The following is a 20,312-nucleotide window of genomic DNA, read 5'->3' on the forward strand; positions in this document are numbered from 1 at the left end:
ACTTTAGATCATAATTTCATTGCCTTTATACCTTCTGCTTATATAAGCAGTTAGGTGAAGCTCTATATCTTAGTCAGCCCAGACAAGTAATGGTCATAAATTTCATAGATTATCCCCAATAGCTTGAGTCATAAATTTAGAAGGACTATGTTTGATCTAATTTTATAATCATCTGTGATGGAGAACGATAAATGAATCTCCACAAACTGGAAACCCACTTCAAGCATCACTGTTTTTGCATGCTAATTCTGTCTTGAGAGGTGTCATTTGCCACCACGAAGACTTTGTCATAGTGGATCTGAGATTGAGTTTTCCTCTACATACAGTTGGCATTCTTGCACCCCTTAGTTTGAGGGGTTTTTTTATTCCATTTCTCCATGGTGATCTGTGCCTTTCAGAAACCAAAACAGCAAAAACATGCTCTATTTGATCAAGAAGAGGAACAACAGAGTGTGCTTTTATGTTTGGCCTTCCCAAATAAATCCTTAGAATTTTAATTTATATACCTCTCTTTTACACAGATGTAAAAATGAAGGAAATCACAATTTAGAATCAAAGTAAACAATGAAATAGTCAGAGGGGGCTATTGGCTTAATAGCAGTAGGTGAACTGTGAAGATTCCTGCTCATAACATCTACTGGATGCCCTGGACCGTGAATGGACTTTTTAACATGTAACAGCTCAAAGGTTATTCAAAAACAGATTGAGAAGGCCCTTGTTGTGGAAATTTACTTTGCTTCATTTTGTGGAAATTTACTTTGCTTTATTTTACTTTGCTTTATGTTTCTATAGTCACAGCATAACAGTCTGCAGATAAGCGTGTGAGTCAGGGACTCCAGCTGCTCACATACTGTTCTAACCATAGAGATAGATGAAGCCTTCAGCGCTCAGGCTAACCAAAACATGAATTAGCAGGAACTCTGTAGCAGTCATTTTTCTTTTTTCCTCTTTCTTCTGTTCTGTGTATAAGGGGAGGGGGACCGTACTGCACGTCAGTCCTCTTACTCTGTTATACAGGGGACGGAACTCAATAAACTTTTTACTACTCAGTGCATAAGGTTGTCTGCGTTTGATGTGCTCTCATTTTTCCACCACAGCCCTTGACAGCATTGTCCTTTTAATTATTTGTATGGCTAACACTTAAGAAAAAACAAGCAGGTCTGGTAGTGATGGCTGACAGCAGTTCTGTAAGATCATTAACAAAGTTTGTAGAGTATTTCAGAGGTCTGCAGACAGGAGGCGAAGCATGGGTTATGGACACTTAGCGTTTTTGTTAGTGTCTGATTCTCCACTAAAATGCATTGTGGAGACCAAACCATACACCTTGGAGATATGAACCTTAGTGTATAGGTAGTACTCATTGCTGCTACTGAGGCACATGAGGTGAGCCTGATTAGTTTTAAGGGTGTGCTACAGCACAGTGTTTTCATATTTTGCTCTGTCACTCTTAAACTGAGCCATAGAGACAAAATTCTTACTTCTGCTCAAACAACACTAAAAGCCTCAAGGCTCCCCTGTGTAACTCTTGAGTCCATTTTCATAATATGACCAACATATTAAGTTTTTGCATGTATATGAATATGACTCCAAAGACTCCAAACAGGAAGTGAGGTTATATCTCAGCAATGATTTTGCATACAGACAAACGTCAATATGCACATATGTTACATTTGTGTAAAACACAAATACAAATGCCACCATTAATCAATCAGCTTTCCGCATCTTCCCTAAAGGGATCATTGTGTCTGAACCCTGATGATCGACTCTTCAGAATTAGGTATAATAGGTACTTGCATTTGTGGTACAATACTGTATAAACATTTAAACTCAGTATAGTACAAATATATTTAAAAGAGCTGAAATAAATAAATGTTATTTGCTTGCATTAGAATATACCCTTAAAAAGGACACGGACTGCACATCTTTTCTTGTTCTATACAGATTCATATTTAAAAATAAAAGCCCACTAAAAATAAAAATAAAAGCACACTAGATGCCTGATTGCTATTATTAATAGTAACACTTATGTAGAACCTTTTTTAGTACCCAAGGTCACTTTAAAACCAATACAATGCACTCAACATTTTTACATCCAGTCAACACACCAGCAAATCACACAAAGCATACATTCAACCAGACAACACAGCCATCTATCACTAGATATGCAATCATTCACACACACACCAGGATTTTAAGGTAACCAGTTTTCCTAACTTCTGTGTTTTTGGACTGGGGAAGAAACCCAAGACCCCACACAGACATGGAGAAAATGTGGAAACTTTACCCAGATGGGACATGAACCTGAAGGCTGAGAGACAAACATGCTAACCAGCAAATCACCACACTGCCCACAACTGTTCTGTGAACATTTATTGCTATTATAGTGGAAACCCTCCAAGGTACACACTGTACTCTCTATGCTGTGGCTACTATTGGTAGTATTTGCTGGATATACAGTCATTTGAAGGCTAAAGGAACCATTATGGTGATGACACTGAGGTGATGGAAGAGCTGTATCAGTGAGAGGACATGGCTGGGGGTGATGGGTGGTTTGCAGTATTGGAGGTGGAGAGGTCTGGTGTATGCTTGCTGAAAGCACACGGCTGACAACAGCAGAATGAGAAAAGTTAGTTGAGAAACCAGTTTCTACATCTTCTCTGAGAAATCCACGAGATGGAACACAAAGTAAAGAGAGAGTGTGGAGTATGAGTGGGGTTAAGAAGAGAGAGTGTGGAGTGTGAGTGGGGTTGTGAAGTGAGAGTATGGAGTATGAGTGGGGTTGTGAAGTGAGAGTATGGAGTATGAGTGCGGTTGTGAAGTGAGAGTATGGAGTATGAGTGGGGTTGTGAACTGAGAGTATGGTGTATGAGTGCGGTTGTGAAGTGAGAGTATGGAGTATGAGTGGGGTTGTGAACTGAGAGTATGGAGTGTGAGTGGGGTTGTGAAGTGAGAGTATGGAGTGTGAGTGGGGTTGTGAAGTGAGAGTATGGAGTGTGAGTGGGGTTGTGAAGTGAGAGTATGGAGTGTGAGTGGGGTTGTGAAGTGAGAGTATGGAGTGTGAGTGGGGTTGTGAAGTGAGAGTATGGAGTATGAGTGCGGTTGTGAAGTGAGAGTATGGAGTATGAGTGGGGTTGTGAAGTGAGAGTATGGAGTATGAGTGCGGTTGTGAAGTGAGAGTATGGAGTATGAGTGGGGTTGTGAACTGAGAGTATGGAGTGTGAGTGGGGTTGTGAAGTGAGAGTATGGAGTGTGAGTGGGGTTGTGAAGTGAGAGTATGGAGTGTGAGTGGGGTTGTGAAGTGAGAGTATGGAGTGTGAGTGGGGTTGTGAAGTGAGAGTATGGAGTGTGAGTGGGGTTGTGAAGTGAGAATATGGAGTGTGAGTGGGGTTGTGAAGTGAGAGTATGGAGTGTGAGTGGGGTTGTGAAGTGAGAGTATGGAGTGTGAGTGGGGTTGTGAAGTGAGAATATGGAGTATGAGTGGGGTTGTGAAGTGAGAGTATGGAGTGTGAGTGGGGTTGTGAAGTGAGAGTATGGAGTATGAGTGGGGTTGTGAAGTGAAAGTATGGAGTATGAGTGCGGTTGTGAAGTGAGAATATGGAGTGTGAGTGGGGTTATTAATCAAGTGGTTCAGCAGGCTGGTGTATGTCACCTTGGCTGTTCATACAACACTCACATTTTGCTAGCAGGGTGACCTTAAGATAAAGGTTGTCCTGAATTTTGTTTTTGCCTGGATTACAAAGCTTAATTTAGTCCTTTTACATGACATCTTACTGCATCAACACCCCCTCACTACCTTGTTTGCGCATGCCTGCATGCACACACATACACACACATACTTTTATATATGAATTACATAATAGCATATAATGGTGTGTTTATTCTAGTAGTTTTATAATGTATGGGATTACTATACAATTTTATATAAAATTACAGTTCCTATAACGTATTCATTTCTTACCTCTCCAGATGTTCTCCTCCTCCTATCTGGTACCACTAGAGTATTCCCGTTACTGCCCGGGACTATAGTAGAACCGATACTCATTCTGGGTCCAACTAACATGTACCGTTTATCTCCGGATCTGTACTGGATGCTGTGACACAGTGTCCCGTCATAATTTGTGTCTTGTAAATACTTGGAGGAATAGTCTGTAGATTTGGAGCACTGCATTACAATCAGAACGATGATGCTGATGACAAAAAGCACTGAAACTGAGCCCAGAGTAATGATCAAATAAAATGTGACGTTGTTCTCTTCCTCTTCTTTTACTGTGCTTTTAACGTCAGAAGCTGCAAAAGCCTCTTTGGGCTCCACAACTTTGATAATCACAGTCGCTGTTGCTGAAAGTGAAACGTTTCCATTGTCTTTGACCAGTATGACCAGTTTATGCTGAGCCTCGTCTGTTTCTGTGAATGAGCGAAGGGTCCTTATCTGTCCTGTGTAGCGGTCCAAACCAAAGAGAGTGTGGTCACTTACTTCCTGCATTGAAAATAATAACCAGCCGTTGTATCCTATATCTGCGTCATAGGCTCTCACTTTAGTCACCAAATGTCCTGCGTTCACATTGCGGGGAATCTCCTCCACACCTTCAGCAGAACCGTTAGCGCTGACTGGATATAAGATCACTGGAACGTTGTCGTTCTGGTCCAGAATGAACACGTTCACTGTCACGTTGCCGTTTAGTGGTGGATTTCCAGCATCTGTAGCAAGCACTTGAAACTGGAACTTTTTGATTGTTTCAAAATCAAAACTTTTTAGCGATCGAATAATGCCCATTTCAGGATGCACATTAAGGAATGAACTCATATCATTTTGTACACTATCTCCTCTGAGAATGTTATATGAAATTGCAGCATTTTCAAGAATGTCTTTATCTGATGCACTTACAGAGAAAATGGAAGCACCAGGGGCATTGTTTTCCACTAAATATATTTCAATGGGATTTTGAGAAAACTCTGGGCTGTTATCATTCACATCAGACACCTGCACACTCAGAATTTTTTCAGCAGTTAGAGGAGGTTGACCAAAGTCTGTCGCTGTTACTTTGATTTCATAAAGTGAAGTATTCTCTCTGTCCAAATTATTCTTTGTTACTAAAGAGTACATATTGTCTTGTAGAGACGGTTTTAGTTCAAAAGGAATGTTTGATGACAACGTACATAAAACCTTCCCATTTACACCAGAGTCGTTATCTAAAACATTGACTAGGGAAATAACAGTTCCAGGTTTGGAATCTTCAGGAACTACATTAGAAAGTGAAGTAACCTCTATTTCCGGGGTGTTATCATTTACATCTAAAATTTTCACAATAACTCTGCAATCAACAGTCATTGGAGGTGTGCCCTTATCAGAAGCCAACACATCTAATCTGTATATGTCAGTGTTTTCAAAGTCTATGTTACCCTTCACCCGCATTTCACCTGAAACATTATCCAAATCAAATATATCATATATTTTACGATTTAGGTTACTGCCAAGGGAATACATGACGTCTCCGTTAGAACCTTCGTCCAGATCAGTTGCATTCACTTTTATTACTATAGTGCCCATCGCGACATTTTCCTGTAGCTGCGCTGTGTAAACCTCCTGACTGAACACAGGGCGATTGTCGTTGATATCGAGAACAATAACGGTAACATTTAAAGTCCCACTCTTCGGTGGATTACCGCCATCTATACTTGTAAGTAGTAGCTCGTGTTTAGCTTTGCGTTCTCTATCCAGTGCTCTTTGTAACACCAGAAATGGGACTTTTTCATCACCCCTGTCTCTTATCTCTAAATCAAAATGCTCGTTTTGCCTTAATTTATAGGAGCGCACCGAATTCACACCGAGATCTGGATCGCGCGTACTTTGTAACTGGAATCGCGCACCTGGCAAAGTATTCTCTGCGATCTCTAAATTTTGTTGCTTTTCTGGAAATGTAGGAGTATGGTCATTAACATCTGTAATATCTACTAGCACATAATGAATTTCCAGGGGGTTTTCTACGACGATTTTGAGGTTAACTATACAGGGACTGTTGTTATCACACATTTCTTCCCTGTCGATTTTCCTGTCTACATACAAAACGCCATTGTTCTGATTGACCTGGAAAAGGCCGTTCTTAGACGCTGAAACGATACGGAAACGTCTGTCCCCCAACCTACTGACATCAAGACCCAAATCCTTAGCAATATTTCCCACAACGTATCCCTCTTGTACTTCCTCTGGTACTGAGTATCTTATCTGAGCTGAAATCTGGTCCTGGAAACAGAGCAGTACAACGAATCGTAGAGCAATCCACCAGTACTCCCATCTGCGCCGTTGTCTGCTGCCTCCCATCACGAACGATAATCCCAAACCGGATGCAATGCACACGAGGAAGATGTTCCAGTTCCAGACACTTTAACGACACGCGAGACACAGAACCGTTTTCAAACCAATTTTCATTTTTAAAATCTTCTACTTAATAGCACAGCAGGAAGACTGTAACGAGTCAGATTTCCTCAGCTCTTGCTACGCTGTTGTTCGTCTGAAAGAAAACAACACTACGCATGTCATTATAGAGGCAAGGACTTCGTCTTCACAAAAAAATCGTAGTACAACGCTGACACCACGCGGTTTTCGCGCTTTAGACACAACACGATTTTGGTGCTTGCTCCTCCTTCATTAGCATGTCCATCTTGTCAAATGGGACGTCATTTTCTTTCTCTTATGTTTGCTATTTATATATTTTTCACAATAAATAAAAATACTCTTTTCCACGCCTTATGCAGCGCATGAAACAAGATTTCAGCTCTAAAGTAATGGACTGCTCTCATGGTTTACATTCAACTGCAATGTAATTAAAAGTGATATCAGTCAAAATTCTTTTGATGTAGATTATGGAATCTTCTCAATAATATATACTAAGGATTAGTTATAATTTTCGAGGTTTTACGTAGTTGTTGATATAACTTTTGATATGACTACAGAGGATTTGTGACCTGTGAACAAGTGCACATGTGACATGCAGTTACTATATAGAAATTTCGCAAATTGTGTAATTTGGTCACACGAAATGAGTTGTACCGTATGAAGGTTACATAACGTGGCTCTGTTAATCTATTTTAGTACTACGGCACGGATGTGTTTTTGAAATCAAATAATATCCTATAATCAGTCTACGTATCTTATATTATTTACAGTTATGAACACAACGCAATCTAAAAGTAAACCAAATAGCGGCCAAAACATTTTCTTGAAAATATATAGTTTAGCAACTGTAGATAGCACCACGCGAGATTCGTTAAGGTCATACTCCCCACAAACAAGCTTTGTTCCAGCAATTAAAGTTCTTAGTCACTTATAATGTATTGATAAGCAAGGGAAGTCTTGTGTAATGCTTCAGATACTAGGTGAAAGTAAACAGACTGAAAAAATAAATAAATAAAATAGTTTATGTCCTTCTGTCAAATCTTACCTCTCCAGAAGTTCCTCTCCTGCGATCTGGTACCACTAGAGTATTCCCATTACTGCCCGGGACTATAGTAGAACCGATACTCATTCTGGGTCCAACTAACATGTAGCGTTTATCTCCGGATCTGTACTGGATGCTGTGACACAGTGTCCCATCATAATTTGTGTCTTGTAAATACTTGGAGGAATAGTCTGTAGATTTGGAGCACTGCATTACAATCAGTACGATGATGCTGATGACAAAAAGCACTGAAACTGAGCCCAGAGTAATGATCAAATAAAATGTGACGTTGTTCTCTTCCTCTTCTTTTACTGTGCTTTTAACGTCAGAAGCTGCAAAAGCCTCTTTGGGCTCCACAACTTTGATAATCACAGTCGCTGTTGCTGAAAGTGAAACGTTTCCATTGTCTTTGACCAGTATGACCAGTTTATGCTGAGCCTCGTCTGTTTCTGTGAATGAGCGAAGGGTCCTTATCTGTCCTGTGTAGCGGTCCAAACCAAAGAGAGTGTGGTCACTTACTTCCTGCATTGAAAATAATAACCAGCCGTTGTATCCTATATCTGCGTCATAGGCTCTCACTTTAGTCACCAAATGTCCTGCGTTCACATTGCGGGGAATCTCCTCCACACCTTCATCAGAACCGTTAGCGCTGAGTGGATGTAGGATCACTGGAACGTTGTCGTTCATATCCAACATAAATACGTTCACTGTGGCGTTGCTGCTTAGTGATGGATTTCCACAGTCGGTCGCGAGCACGTGGAAGTGAAATGTTTTGACAGTTTCAAAGTCAAAACTTTTTAGCGCATAAATAACACCTGTTTCAGAATTAATATTGAGAAACGTTGAAATATCGTTTCGTGCTGTTTCTGTACGAAATATCTGGTAAGTTATTGCAGCATTTTCATTAGCGTCTTTGTCTGAAGCGCTAACAGAAAATATAGACGCACCAGGCGCGTTGTTTTCAGGTAAGTATAACTCTAGAGGGTTCTGAGAAAATTCTGGGCTGTTGTCGTTGACATCTGATATTTGCACACTTACTATTTTCATCGAAGATAGCGGAGGGAGTCCCAGGTCTGTCGCTGTTATTGTGATCTCATAATGGGCTATAAGCTCTCGATCTAAGCGTCCATTAATTACTAACGAATACATGTTTTCTTTAAATGTCGGCTTCAGCTCAAAAGGTACCTTGTCTGATATATGACAAAAAACTTTTCCATTGACGCCAGAGTCTTTGTCAGTTAAACTTATGACAGAAATAACAGTTCCTATTTTGGAATTTTCAGGAACCACGTTAGATAGAGATGTAATATCCACCTCTGGTCTGTTGTCATTTATATCAACTACTTTAATCACGACTCTACAGTTACTGGTCTTAGGTGGTTGACCTTTATCTGAAGCCGTAATAACAGTCCTAAAAATATCAGTGACTTCAAAATCTACATCGCCTTTAACCTTGATTCCCCCTGTATTTTTGTCCAAATCAAATGTATTGTATACTTTTTTGTCAAGGTTTTTTACAAATGAATATGTAACGTTTCCATTCAAGCCTTCATCTAAATCAGTGGCACTGACTTTAACAACCAAAGATCCAATTTCAGCATTCTCTTGAATTGTAACAGAATAAACCTCTTGGCTGAATTTTGGTCTGTTATCGTTGTCATCTAGAACTATTACAGTGATGTTAATTCGGCCCGATCGTGGTGGGTTTCCACCGTCAATAGCAGTCAATATCAAATTATGTATTTTGTGATGCTCCCTGTCCAGTGACTTAGACAATTTTAAAATCGGTATTTGTCCTTCTCCACCGTTATCCCGAATTTCAAGTTCAAAATGATCAGTTTGACTTAGTTTGTAAAATCGAACTGTATTTACACCAAAATCAGGGTCGCGTGCAGCCTGCAAACGAAAATCCTCACCGGGAATTGTGGATTCTGCTATTTCAAACAACTGCTCTTTATCTGTAAAAGTAGGCGAATGGTCATTTACGTCTGTAACTTCTACCTCCGCGTAATGAATTTCTAATGGATCTTCGACAATGATTTTTAAATTAACCAAACAGGCACTGCTAGCATCGCAAATTTCCTCTCTGTCTATTTTCTTAACCACCGACAAAACGCCATTGTTCTGATTTACCTCGAAAATAGCATCAGATCCAGAAACAACACGGAGTCGTCTGTCCACTAAAGTATTGACATCAAGATCCAAATCCTTAGCAATATTTCCCACAATGGTTCCCTCTTTCACTTCTTCGGGAACAGAGTACCTCATCTGAGTCGACACCTGCTCCACGGTTAGAACCAGCAAAGAGAACCGCAGAGCGATCATCCAGTGCTTCCATCTTCCGCTTTGTCTTCCAACGTCCATTGCTAAACACCACGTTTCAGAACCAAGAACAAACCAATGCCTGGATCTTCTTACCTCTTCATCCGTCTACTCTTAATCATAGAAACTGAATTTTAGTAGCTGTCTTTTCCTCATATCAAAAATATGCCGCTGTGTGATTTAATCATCATCCTTTTAATAGGACAACGCTAACTACGCTCTCGTCAGTCTGGAACAGAATGTCTGACGCAAACCATTCCAGACGCAGCCTGTGCCTGTAGTTTCCTTGTGTATTAGTGACACCTTGAGGAGGCAATAACAGGGTGTTCTTTTTGTTCTAAAATACTGAATTATCTAGTAAATCAAGTTATCCAAGTATACTTTTAGAAAAATGCATGTCGTGTTGAATGGGAATAGTAGATTATCAATAATCAAGGGTATTATGGTAACTCTTCACAGTACTCTCATTATATTTTATGCTCGTATTGTCTTGATAAAATTAGATATTATATGGCTGTTTAGTAATTATGTTTTACATCTTTCTTGCATAGCAAATCAGTCATTTTGTGCTAAAATGCACACTTCGGTTTCCATCACAAATAAAGCAAATTAAAAGCAATGTTTTGGACGTCATATGTTACTTAAAGTGATGAGTGCAAGAGAAACAGCATAAAAAGAAGAAAAACTAAAATCACCTGACAAGACTTCAGTGAAAAAAGACCAGCATTAAATTGATTTCGATATTATTTCACTGGGAAAAATGTAAAGATGTTGATTTGCTTGCTTAGTTACACGTTAAAACATTTTTATAACAACATGCTGCCCACAAACTATTTCAAAGTTCCGTGAGCTATTTTAAAACTGATATTTACGAAATTCTCCATTGTCACTGATGATAGCGAAACACGGGACGACAAACGTAGACGCGGGTAAAGTAGTCAATTATTGACCCGTGTTGTGGAAATTACATATGACATGTTGGGGGACAGCAACACAACTAGTTAATAACTGGAAAAAACTCTTACCTCTCCAGATGTTCTCCTCCTGCGATCTGGTACCACTAGAGTATTCCCATTACTGCCCGGGACTATAGTAGAACCGATACTCATTCTGGGTCCAACTAACATGTAGCGTTTATCTCCGGATCTGTACTGGATGCTGTGACACAGTGTGCCGTCATAATTTGTGTCTTGTAAATACTTGGAGGAATAGTCTGTAGATTTGGAGCACTGCATTACAATCAGCACGATGATGCTGATGACAAAAAGCACTGAAACTGAGCCCAGAGTAATGATCAAATAAAATGTGACGTTGTTCTCTTCCTCTTCTTTTACTGTGCTTTTAACGTCAGAAGCTGCAAAAGCCTCTTTGGGCTCCACAACTTTGATAATCACAGTCGCTGTTGCGGAAAGTGAAACGTTTCCGTTGTCTTTGACCAGTATGATCAGTTTATGCTGAGCCTCGTCTGTTTCTGTGAATGAGCGAAGGGTCCTTATCTGTCCTGTGTAGCGGTCCAAACCAAAGAGAGTGTGGTCACTTACTTCCTGCATTGAAAATAATAACCAGCCGTTGTATCCTATATCTGCGTCATAGGCTCTCACTTTAGTCACCAAATGTCCTGCGTTCACATTGCGGGGAATCTCCTCCACACCTTCAGCAGAACCGTTAGCGCTGACTGGATATAAGATCACTGGAACGTTGTCGTTCTGATCTAAAAGGTATACGTTCACTGTGACGTTGCTGCTCAGCGGTGGAATTCCAGAGTCAGTAGCGAGCACGTGGAATTGAAACATTTTGGCTGCTTCAAAATCAAAACTCCTTAGCGCAATGATCACACCTGATTCCGAATTAATATTCAGAAACGAAGCTGTGCCACCTGGTGCTCCATTTCCTCCCAGAAACTGATACGAGATCAGTGCATTCTCATTTTCATCTTTGTCAGATGCGCTCACTGAGAATATAGATCCACCCGGCAAATTATTTTCAAATATGTAAAGTTCAAAAGGGCTGTGCGTAAATTGCGGAGGATTGTCGTTCACGTCTGAGACATCCACGTTCAAAGTTTTGAACGCCGGTAAAGGAGGCTCACCTAAGTCAACGGCAGTTAATATGATGTCGTAATGTGCAGACAGCTCTCTATCTAAATTTCCCTTCGTGACTAGGGAATACATATTTTCCTGAAAGGCCGGCTTTAACTCAAAAGGCACATCGTTAGAGAGTCTACATGCTACTTTTCCGTTAACACCGGAATCTTTATCCGTTACACTAATGAGTGAGACTACAGTCCCTGGTTTGGAATTTTCAGGTACCAGAGTGGAGAGGGACGTCACTTCTATTTCCGGCTTGTTATCATTTATATCTGTAACCTTTATAAGGACTCTGCAGTTTGTTGTCATGGGGGGTTCTCCTCGGTCAGACGCAATCACGTCAGCCCTGTATATCTCAGTGTCCTCAAAGTCAACCATGCCTTTCAAGCGAATTTCTCCGGTGTTTTCAACCACTTCAAACGTTTCATAAACCTTTTTCTTTAAATTACTGACAAAAGAAAAAATGACTTCGCCATTTGGACCTAAATCAGCGTCAGTAGCATTTATATTTATCAATAAACTTTCCTTTGGGGTATTTTCAGGAATTGTCACAGAGTAAACATCTTTACTGAATACTGGCCTGTTGTCATTAATGTCAAGTACGGTTACCGAAATGTTCATAGTTCCTGATTTCGGTGGATTTCCACCATCGACTGCAGTCAGTATTAAATTGTGAGTATCATGACGCTCCCTGTCAAGGGTTTTCTGCAATTTCAATATCGGGATTTTATTATCCTCTCCACCGTCTCGAATCTCGAGATCAAAATGTTCGTTATGACTCAACTTGTATGTACGAAGGGAATTTACTCCAAAATCCGGATCGCGACCAGCCACCAGCTGAAAATCAGCACCAGTTAACGTGTTTTCTGCAATCCTCAAACGTTGTTCTTTTTCTGGAAAAACTGGAGCATGATCGTTCACATCTATTATCTCTATGCCCACGTAATGTATTTCGAGAGGATTTTCCACTGCAATTTTTACATTAATCAAACAGGCACCGTTATCTCTACACACCTCCTCTCTGTCGATCATTTTGTGAATATACATGACACCATTGTTCGGATTTACCTGAAAAAGGGCGTCTTTAGATCCAGAAACGATGCGGAAACGTCTGTCCACCAAGGTGCTGATATCAAGACCCAAATCCTTCGCAACATTACCCACCACGGATCCCTCTTTTATCTCCTCTAGAACGGAGTACTTTATCTGAGCTGAAACCAGTCCCCCGAAGCAGAGAAGCAAGGAAAGACGCAGAGCAATCCACCAGTATTCCGATCTGCGTCTATATTCGCCGGGACCCATCCCGAGCTCTCACACATAAATATCCTTTTTAGGATTAATACATTAAACCGGTATGAACAAAGTCTCATATAAACCAATATATACCCGTAGTCGTTCCGTTCATCATGCCCTTTCACAACACAGTTTAGGACAGTATGTGTTCTAGAGAACAAAAAGACTCGTCAGAAAGCTAAAGCGAGGGGCAGAGCTTAATGCCTACGTCGTTTCTGGTGACATACTGACACCTCATGGATTATACACAGTACCACGAAAAACAGCGAATGTGCAGAAAAGTCACTGTTAAAACTTCGCTTGTAATAAAATCTCCTAGAATGGGACGTGGAAAGTGCATTTATTAAATATAACTTGGTAATCACCAAGAGACATGTGAGTAATAGCTATTTTAGCTTCTTTACCTATAAAGAATCACTTGGTGTAAGACTTAGTGTAAAATGCAAAACATAAGTGGTACTATTTCAGCACCATAGAAAGCTCAGTGTTTGCGCTGGTCATGCAAAAGATTACACGCACAGACAGCCCAACATTTCAAATGAATACACTGATAGTAAGCTTTCAAAACGGCAGCCAAAGTAATAAAAGTAACAAACCAATGCATTTTCTTTCTTACCTCTCCAGATGTTCTGCTCCTGCGATCTGGTACCACTAGTGTATTCCCATTACTGCCCGGGACAATAGTAGAACCGATACTCATTCTGGGTCCAACTAACATATACCGTTTATCTCCGGATCTGTACTGGATGCTGTGACACAGTGTCCCGTCATAATTTGTGTCTTGTAAATACTTGGAGGAATAGTCTGTAGATTTGGAGCACTGCATTACAATCAGCACAATGATGCTGATGACCAAAAGCACTGAAACTGAGCCCAGAGTAATGATCAAATAAAATGTGACGTTGTTCTCTTCCTCTTCTTTTACTGTGCTTTTAACGTCAGAAGCTGCAAAAGCCTCTTTGGGCTCCACAACTTTGATCATTACAGTCGCTGTTGCCGAAAGTGAAACGTTTCCATTGTCTTTGACCAGTATGACCAGTTTATGCTGAGCCTCGTCTGTTTCTGTGAATGAGCGAAGGGTCCTTATCTGTCCTGTGTAGCGGTCCAAACCAAAGAGAGTGTGGTCACTTACTTCCTGCATTGAAAATAATAACCAGCCGTTGTATCCTATATCTGCGTCATAGGCTCTCACTTTAGTCACCAAATGTCCTGCGTTCACATTGCGGGGAATCTCCTCCACACCTTCATCAGAACCGTTAGCGCTGACTGGATATAAGATCACTGGAACGTTGTCGTTCTGATCTAGAATGTACACGTTCACTGTGACGTTGCTGCTCAGTGAAGGCAGTCCAGAATCAGTAGCGAGCACGTGGAACTGAAACATTTTTGTTGTTTCAAAGTCAAAACGTTTGAGCGCATGAACAACGCCTGTTTCAGAATTAATATTTAAGACCGATGCTATGTTGTTAGGAATCTCTTCGCCTCTCAGAATCTGATATGATATCAAAGAATTTTCATGTAAATCTCTGTCAGAGGCACTAACAGAAAATATAGAAGCACCTGGGGGATTATTCTCAAACATATACAATTCAATGGGGTTGTGGAGAAACACTGGTCTGTTATCATTTACATCCGAAATGTGCACGCTCAGAGTTTTAAAGGTGGACAGAGGAGGCTGACCTAAATCTGTTGCTGTTATTGTGATGTCATAATGTGATATGAGCTCGCGGTCTAAATTTTCCTTTGTTACTAATGAGTACATGTTGTCCCGAACTGACTGTTTTAATTCAAATGGTATGTTTTCGGAAAGTGCGCACGCAACTTTTCCATTTATACCAGTGTCTCTGTCATTAACACTAATGAGAGATACTACAGTCCCAGGTCTCATATTCTCAGGAACTATGCTTGACAGAGAGGTCACTTCAATGATCGGCTTATTGTCATTTACATCTATTATTTTTATAACAACTCTGCAATCAGTGGTCAAAGGTGGCTGTCCGTTGTCTGCAGCTTGAATATCTAATTTGTAAATATTGTTCTTTTCAAAGTCTACTTCATCTTTTACGCGAATTTCACCTGTTACGTTATTTAAAATAAAAATGTCAAACGCGTTTCGGTTTTGGTCACTACCGAAAACATAAGCCACTTCACCATTTGGACCGTCATCATAATCGTTGGCCACTATTGTAAGCACTAAAGTTCCAATAGGTGTGTTTTCTTTCAGCATTGCAGTATAAACATCTTGACTAAATACAGGTCGGTTGTCATTAACGTCAAGAACAATAACTGTTATGTTTAGCGTACCTGACCTTTGAGGATTTCCACCATCGATAGCAGTTAAAACTAAATTATGCTTTTCTTTGCGCTCGCGGTCGAGAGGCTTCTGTAAAACCAGAAAGGGAAGTTTATCGTCTCCCATTTTCCTTATCTCTAAATCAAAATGTTCGTTTTGGCTTAACTTGTACAAGCGCACAGTGTTATCTCCAATATCAGGGTCACGAGCTGCTTGCAGCTGAAAACGGGTGCCCTGAACGGTTGATTCAGCTATTTCCAATCGTTTCTCTTTTTCAGTGAATTCAGGTGCGTGGTCATTCACATCTGTAACTTCAAGCTCTATGTAATGAATTTCAAGTGGGGCTTCAACCACAATTTTCAGATTGATCATGCAAGGTTGATTTCCATCGCATATTACCTCTCTGTCGATTTTCTTATGAACGTACAATACGCCATTGTTCATATTTATTTGGAAAAGACCGTCACCAGAACCAGAAACAATACGAAGCCGTCTCTGTACCAATGTACTGGCATCAAAACCCAAATCCTTAGCAATATTTCCTACAACGGATCCCTCTTTCACCTCCTCCAGAATAGAGTACCTTATTTGAGCCGAAATCTCGTTCCTTTGGTACAGGAGCAAAGAAAATCGCAGTACAATCCACCAGTACTCCCATCTATGCCTTTGTTTGTAGTCATCCATGACGTATAATGCACTTTCAAGATACGATCAAAGCTGCCGCCTAAAATTCATTTCATTAGAATAGTCTTCGAACTCGTGGGGAATTAGAATTCACTTAGAAATATCATAAGCTGTTTCTGTCTTTTAGCTCAGTCTTGCTAACCTCCGTCTCGCCGACACACTATGACGTTTGGGTTGTGCAGGGGCTGATATTTGACTTGGATTCTTGTGTACTACTGACTCCTTGAGGCCTGTCATATGAGTGCAATGAGCGCTCAGAAGGAGAAAAATGTGTGATATCGAATCTGAATCAGAAAAAAAGCGACAACCACCGGCTTATCGGGCCATTCTTCGACTTCTACAAATATTATAATGCAAGAACAAAACTAATATATAGAACTTCAATATGGCCACGTGTCTCGTACTTATAAAGCTGCCTCATACCTAAAAAAAATTTTGCTCGACACGTACATACAGACATAATAAACCTTGTAATACTGGAGAGCTACAGTAGACTACATAATGAGCTCTGAATGGTATAATAACAGAAAGTTTAATGACATCTTCCAATGTAACATTAGTATTGGTGGCTAATCACTAAACCACCACACTAACAGTGACACCATGTTGAACAAACGTGCTTGACAATCTACCACTCGCTACGCTACATAAGTAAACAAGTTTACATAATATTAAAGTACACTAAAGACAATGAAGATGACTTACACAAGCTCATTTAGCGCACACAATCAAAGATGACCTAAAAGTGGTAGGAACAAATTAAAGTCCTAAAAAGCTTTGTTCCGCAAGTGGTTCGATACGTCATTAACAAGATGACACAACAGGCTCTGCCTTCCTTACATACAGTATTCACAGTAAATTGACAATGGCTTGCAAACAATTATTAGTGGTTAGGATAACACTTAAATCGTATCTGTATATATCACTATACTGCTACTACGGTTCTCTCTCTCTCTCTCTCTCTCTCTCTATCTATCTATCTATCTATCTATCTAGTAGTAGTAGTAGTAGTAGTAGTAGTAGTAGTAGTAGTAGTAGTCATAGTAGTAGAAGTAATAGTTGTAGTGGTTGTTGCTGCAATAATTGTATTTATATGTATTTCAAATTCTGAAGCATCTTAACAAACAGAATTAATTCCTCACATCAACACCTGCAGAAATATTGTGTTGTATACCACAATCTGTGGACTCTTGAATTAAAGTGACAGACCTTTTAATATTTTCTAAGACTACACAAATATTCTGACAGAGACCTACATAAAGCTGATTTGTAATTATGAGATGTATACAAATATCTAAGCACAGAGGACACCGTGGAAGTAAGAGGGTCTCCAAGCCCACACAAACTGAATAAATGTAACTTCTCACCACTAAAAGGGGAGTAAAAGCAGCAAAAAAGCAGAACTGCATAGCACACAGAAAATCCTAACATTAGTATTACATCCTAACATTAGTATTACATCCTAACATTCTAACAAAAGTGTTACTTTACCAATTGCTTAGTTTTTTAAAGTCCATAACACATGCACATATCAGCAACAGAACTGTTGATAGAATCTGGAATAGACTGCAAGAAAACTTTCTTCACGAATTGTGCAAATATATTTCAAGTAACAGCGCTTACCTCTCCGGAAGGTCTCCTCCTGCGATCTGGTAGCACTAGAGTATTCCCATTACTTCCTGGGACTATAGTAGAACCGATACTCATTCTGGGTCCAACTAACATGTACCGTTTATCTCCGGATCTGTACTGGATGCTGTGACACAGTGTCCCGTCATAATTTGTGTCTTGTAAATACTTGGAGGAATAGTCTGTAGATTTGGAGCACTGCATTACAATCAGAACGATGATGCTGATGACAAAAAGCACTGAAACTGAGCCCAGAGTAATGATCAAATAAAATGTGACGTTGTTCTCTTCCTCTTCTTTTACTGTGTTTTTAACGTCAGAAGCTGCAAAAGCCTCTTTGGGCTCCACAACTTTGATAATCACAGTCGCTGTTGCTGAAAGTGAAACGTTTCCATTGTCTTTGACCAGTATGACCAGTTTATGCTGAGCCTCGTCTGTTTCTGTGAATGAGCGAAGGGTCCTTATCTGTCCTGTGTAGCGGTCCAAACCAAAGAGAGTGTGGTCACTTACTTCCTGCATTGAAAATAATAACCAGCCGTTGTATCCTATATCTGCGTCATAGGCTCTCACTTTAGTCACCAAATGTCCTGCGTTCACATTGTGGGGAATCTCCTCCACACCTTCAGCAGAACCATTAGAGCTGAGTGGATGTAAAATCACTGGAACATTGTCATTCTGATCTAGAATGTACACTTTTACTGTGACATTCCTGCTCAGTGGTGGGGTTCCAGAATCAGTAGCAAGCACTTGGAACTGAAAAGTTTTGACTGATTCAAAGTCAAAGCTCTTCAGTGCATAAATTGCACCAGTTTCAGAATTAATATTTAGGACAGATGCAAAATCATTTTTTGTTCCATCACCTCTAATAATTTGGTAATGTACTGCAGCATTTTCATTTAAGTCTTTATCTACAGTACTAACAGAAAATATGGACAAACTAGGCAAGTTATTTTCAGCTAAGTATAGTTCAAGAGGGCTCCCTGGAAATTCCGGGCTGTTGTCATTGGCATCTGATATCTGCACTCTTATCTTCTTCACTGAAGACAGGGAAGGGTGTCCCAGGTCTGTAGCTGTTATTGTGATCTCATAATGAGATATAAGCTCTCTGTCTAAGTGTCCATTTGTCACCAAGGAATACATGTTTTCTTTAAATGATGGCTTCAGTTCAAATGGTACATTGTTCGATATGCTACAAAACACTTTCCCATTGACGTTAGAGTCCTTGTCACTTACACTGATAAGAGAAATTACAGTTCCTATATTTGAATTTTCTTCTACTACATCTGTCAGGGAGGTAACATCTATCTCTGGTTTGTTGTCATTTATATCAATTACTTTGATTACAATTCTACAACTGCTTGCCTTAGGTGGTTGCCCTTTATCTGAAGCAGTTATACCAACTCTGTAGACATTATTTATTTCAAAATCTACCTTACCCTTGATTCTAATTTCTCCAGTATTTATATCTAAAGCAAAGGTATCGTATACGTGTTTGTCAAGATTTTTAACAAATGAATAAACAATTTCACCATTCAGACCTTCGTCTATATCAGTGGCATTGACTTTAACAACAACAGTCCCAACAGGAGAGTTTTCTTCTACTGTAACAGAATAAAGTTCCTGAGTGAATTTCGGCCTGTTGTCATTGTCGTCGAGAACTGTAATGTTAATGTTGATGCTCCCTGAGCGTGGCGGATTACCGCCGTCAACGGCGGTCAATATCAAATTATGCCTGTTTTGCTTCTCTCTGTCCAGTGACTGACGTAACTTTAGAATAGGGATTTTCCGCTCTCCCCCGTTGTCCCGAAGTTCAAGTTCAAAATATTCTGTTTGGCTTAATTTGTAAAACTTAACCGAATTTGTGCCAAAATCAGCGTCCTGTGCTGCCTGAAGCTGAAAATCCTCCCCCGGCGGACTCGATTCGGGTATTTCAAGCAGCTGATCTTTTTCTGTAAATGCAGGCGAATTATCGTTTATATCTGTAATTTCGACCTCCACGTAATGGATCTCCAGAGGATTCTCAACAACAATTTTCAAATTAATCAAGCACACGTTATTGCTGTCACATATCTCTTCTCTGTCGATTTTCTTACGAACATGTAAAAGGCCATTTTTCTCGTTTACCTGAAAAACCGCATCTTCGGATCCAGAAACAATACGGAATCGCCTGTCCACCAAAGTACTGATATCAACACCTAGATCCTTAGCAATATTTCCCGCGATTGATCCCTCTTTTGTCTCCTCTGGAATGGAATATTTTATATGAGCTAAAACCTGCTTCTCAAAGAACATAAGCAGAGAGAAACACATCACAAACCCCCAGGAATTCCATCTTCGCCTTTGTCTTCCGTCTCCCCTCGATAAAGATGCCATTTAGGACAATCAGCAAAAAGTCGTACCTTTAATCACTTCCTAAATCTGTTCTCACAATCTGCACCTAACGCCGAATTTGTCATGCTCACTTATCATCAAATTTGTGTCCTAGTAAAGTAAATGGCGATGGTTGTGATCAAATACTGATCGCTGCGTTCTCGGTGGGGTGGAACAGCCCCACGCAAGACGACGCAA

General features: G+C 40.1%; 1 protein-coding gene and 1 pseudogene across 3 annotated transcripts in view; both read right to left on the bottom strand.

Annotated features, from left to right (window-relative positions):
- The window catches only part of LOC113577152 (protocadherin alpha-C2-like), a 173,606-nt gene that overhangs the window by 146,137 nt on the left and 7,157 nt on the right, over nt 1–20,312 (bottom strand). Inside the window, exon 1 of one of the 3 annotated variants that reach the window (XM_035521282.1) lies at nt 17,739–20,230. The exons of 1 other annotated variant lie outside the window; for it this stretch is intronic. In XM_035521282.1, coding sequence (XP_035377175.1) covers nt 17,739–20,117 — 2,379 coding nt within the window. In that variant the 5' untranslated portion in view covers nt 20,118–20,230. Of the gene's footprint in view, nt 1–13,754; nt 16,221–17,738; nt 20,231–20,312 lie in introns of those variants that run through there. One more of the 3 variants, XM_035521293.1, reaches the window with a different exon arrangement.
- On the bottom strand, nt 6,024–13,214 carry LOC113575575 (annotated as a pseudogene).

Source organism: Electrophorus electricus, chromosome 2 (assembly GCF_013358815.1).
Source record: "Electrophorus electricus isolate fEleEle1 chromosome 2, fEleEle1.pri, whole genome shotgun sequence".
Taxonomy (NCBI): Eukaryota; Metazoa; Chordata; class Actinopteri; order Gymnotiformes; family Gymnotidae; genus Electrophorus; species Electrophorus electricus.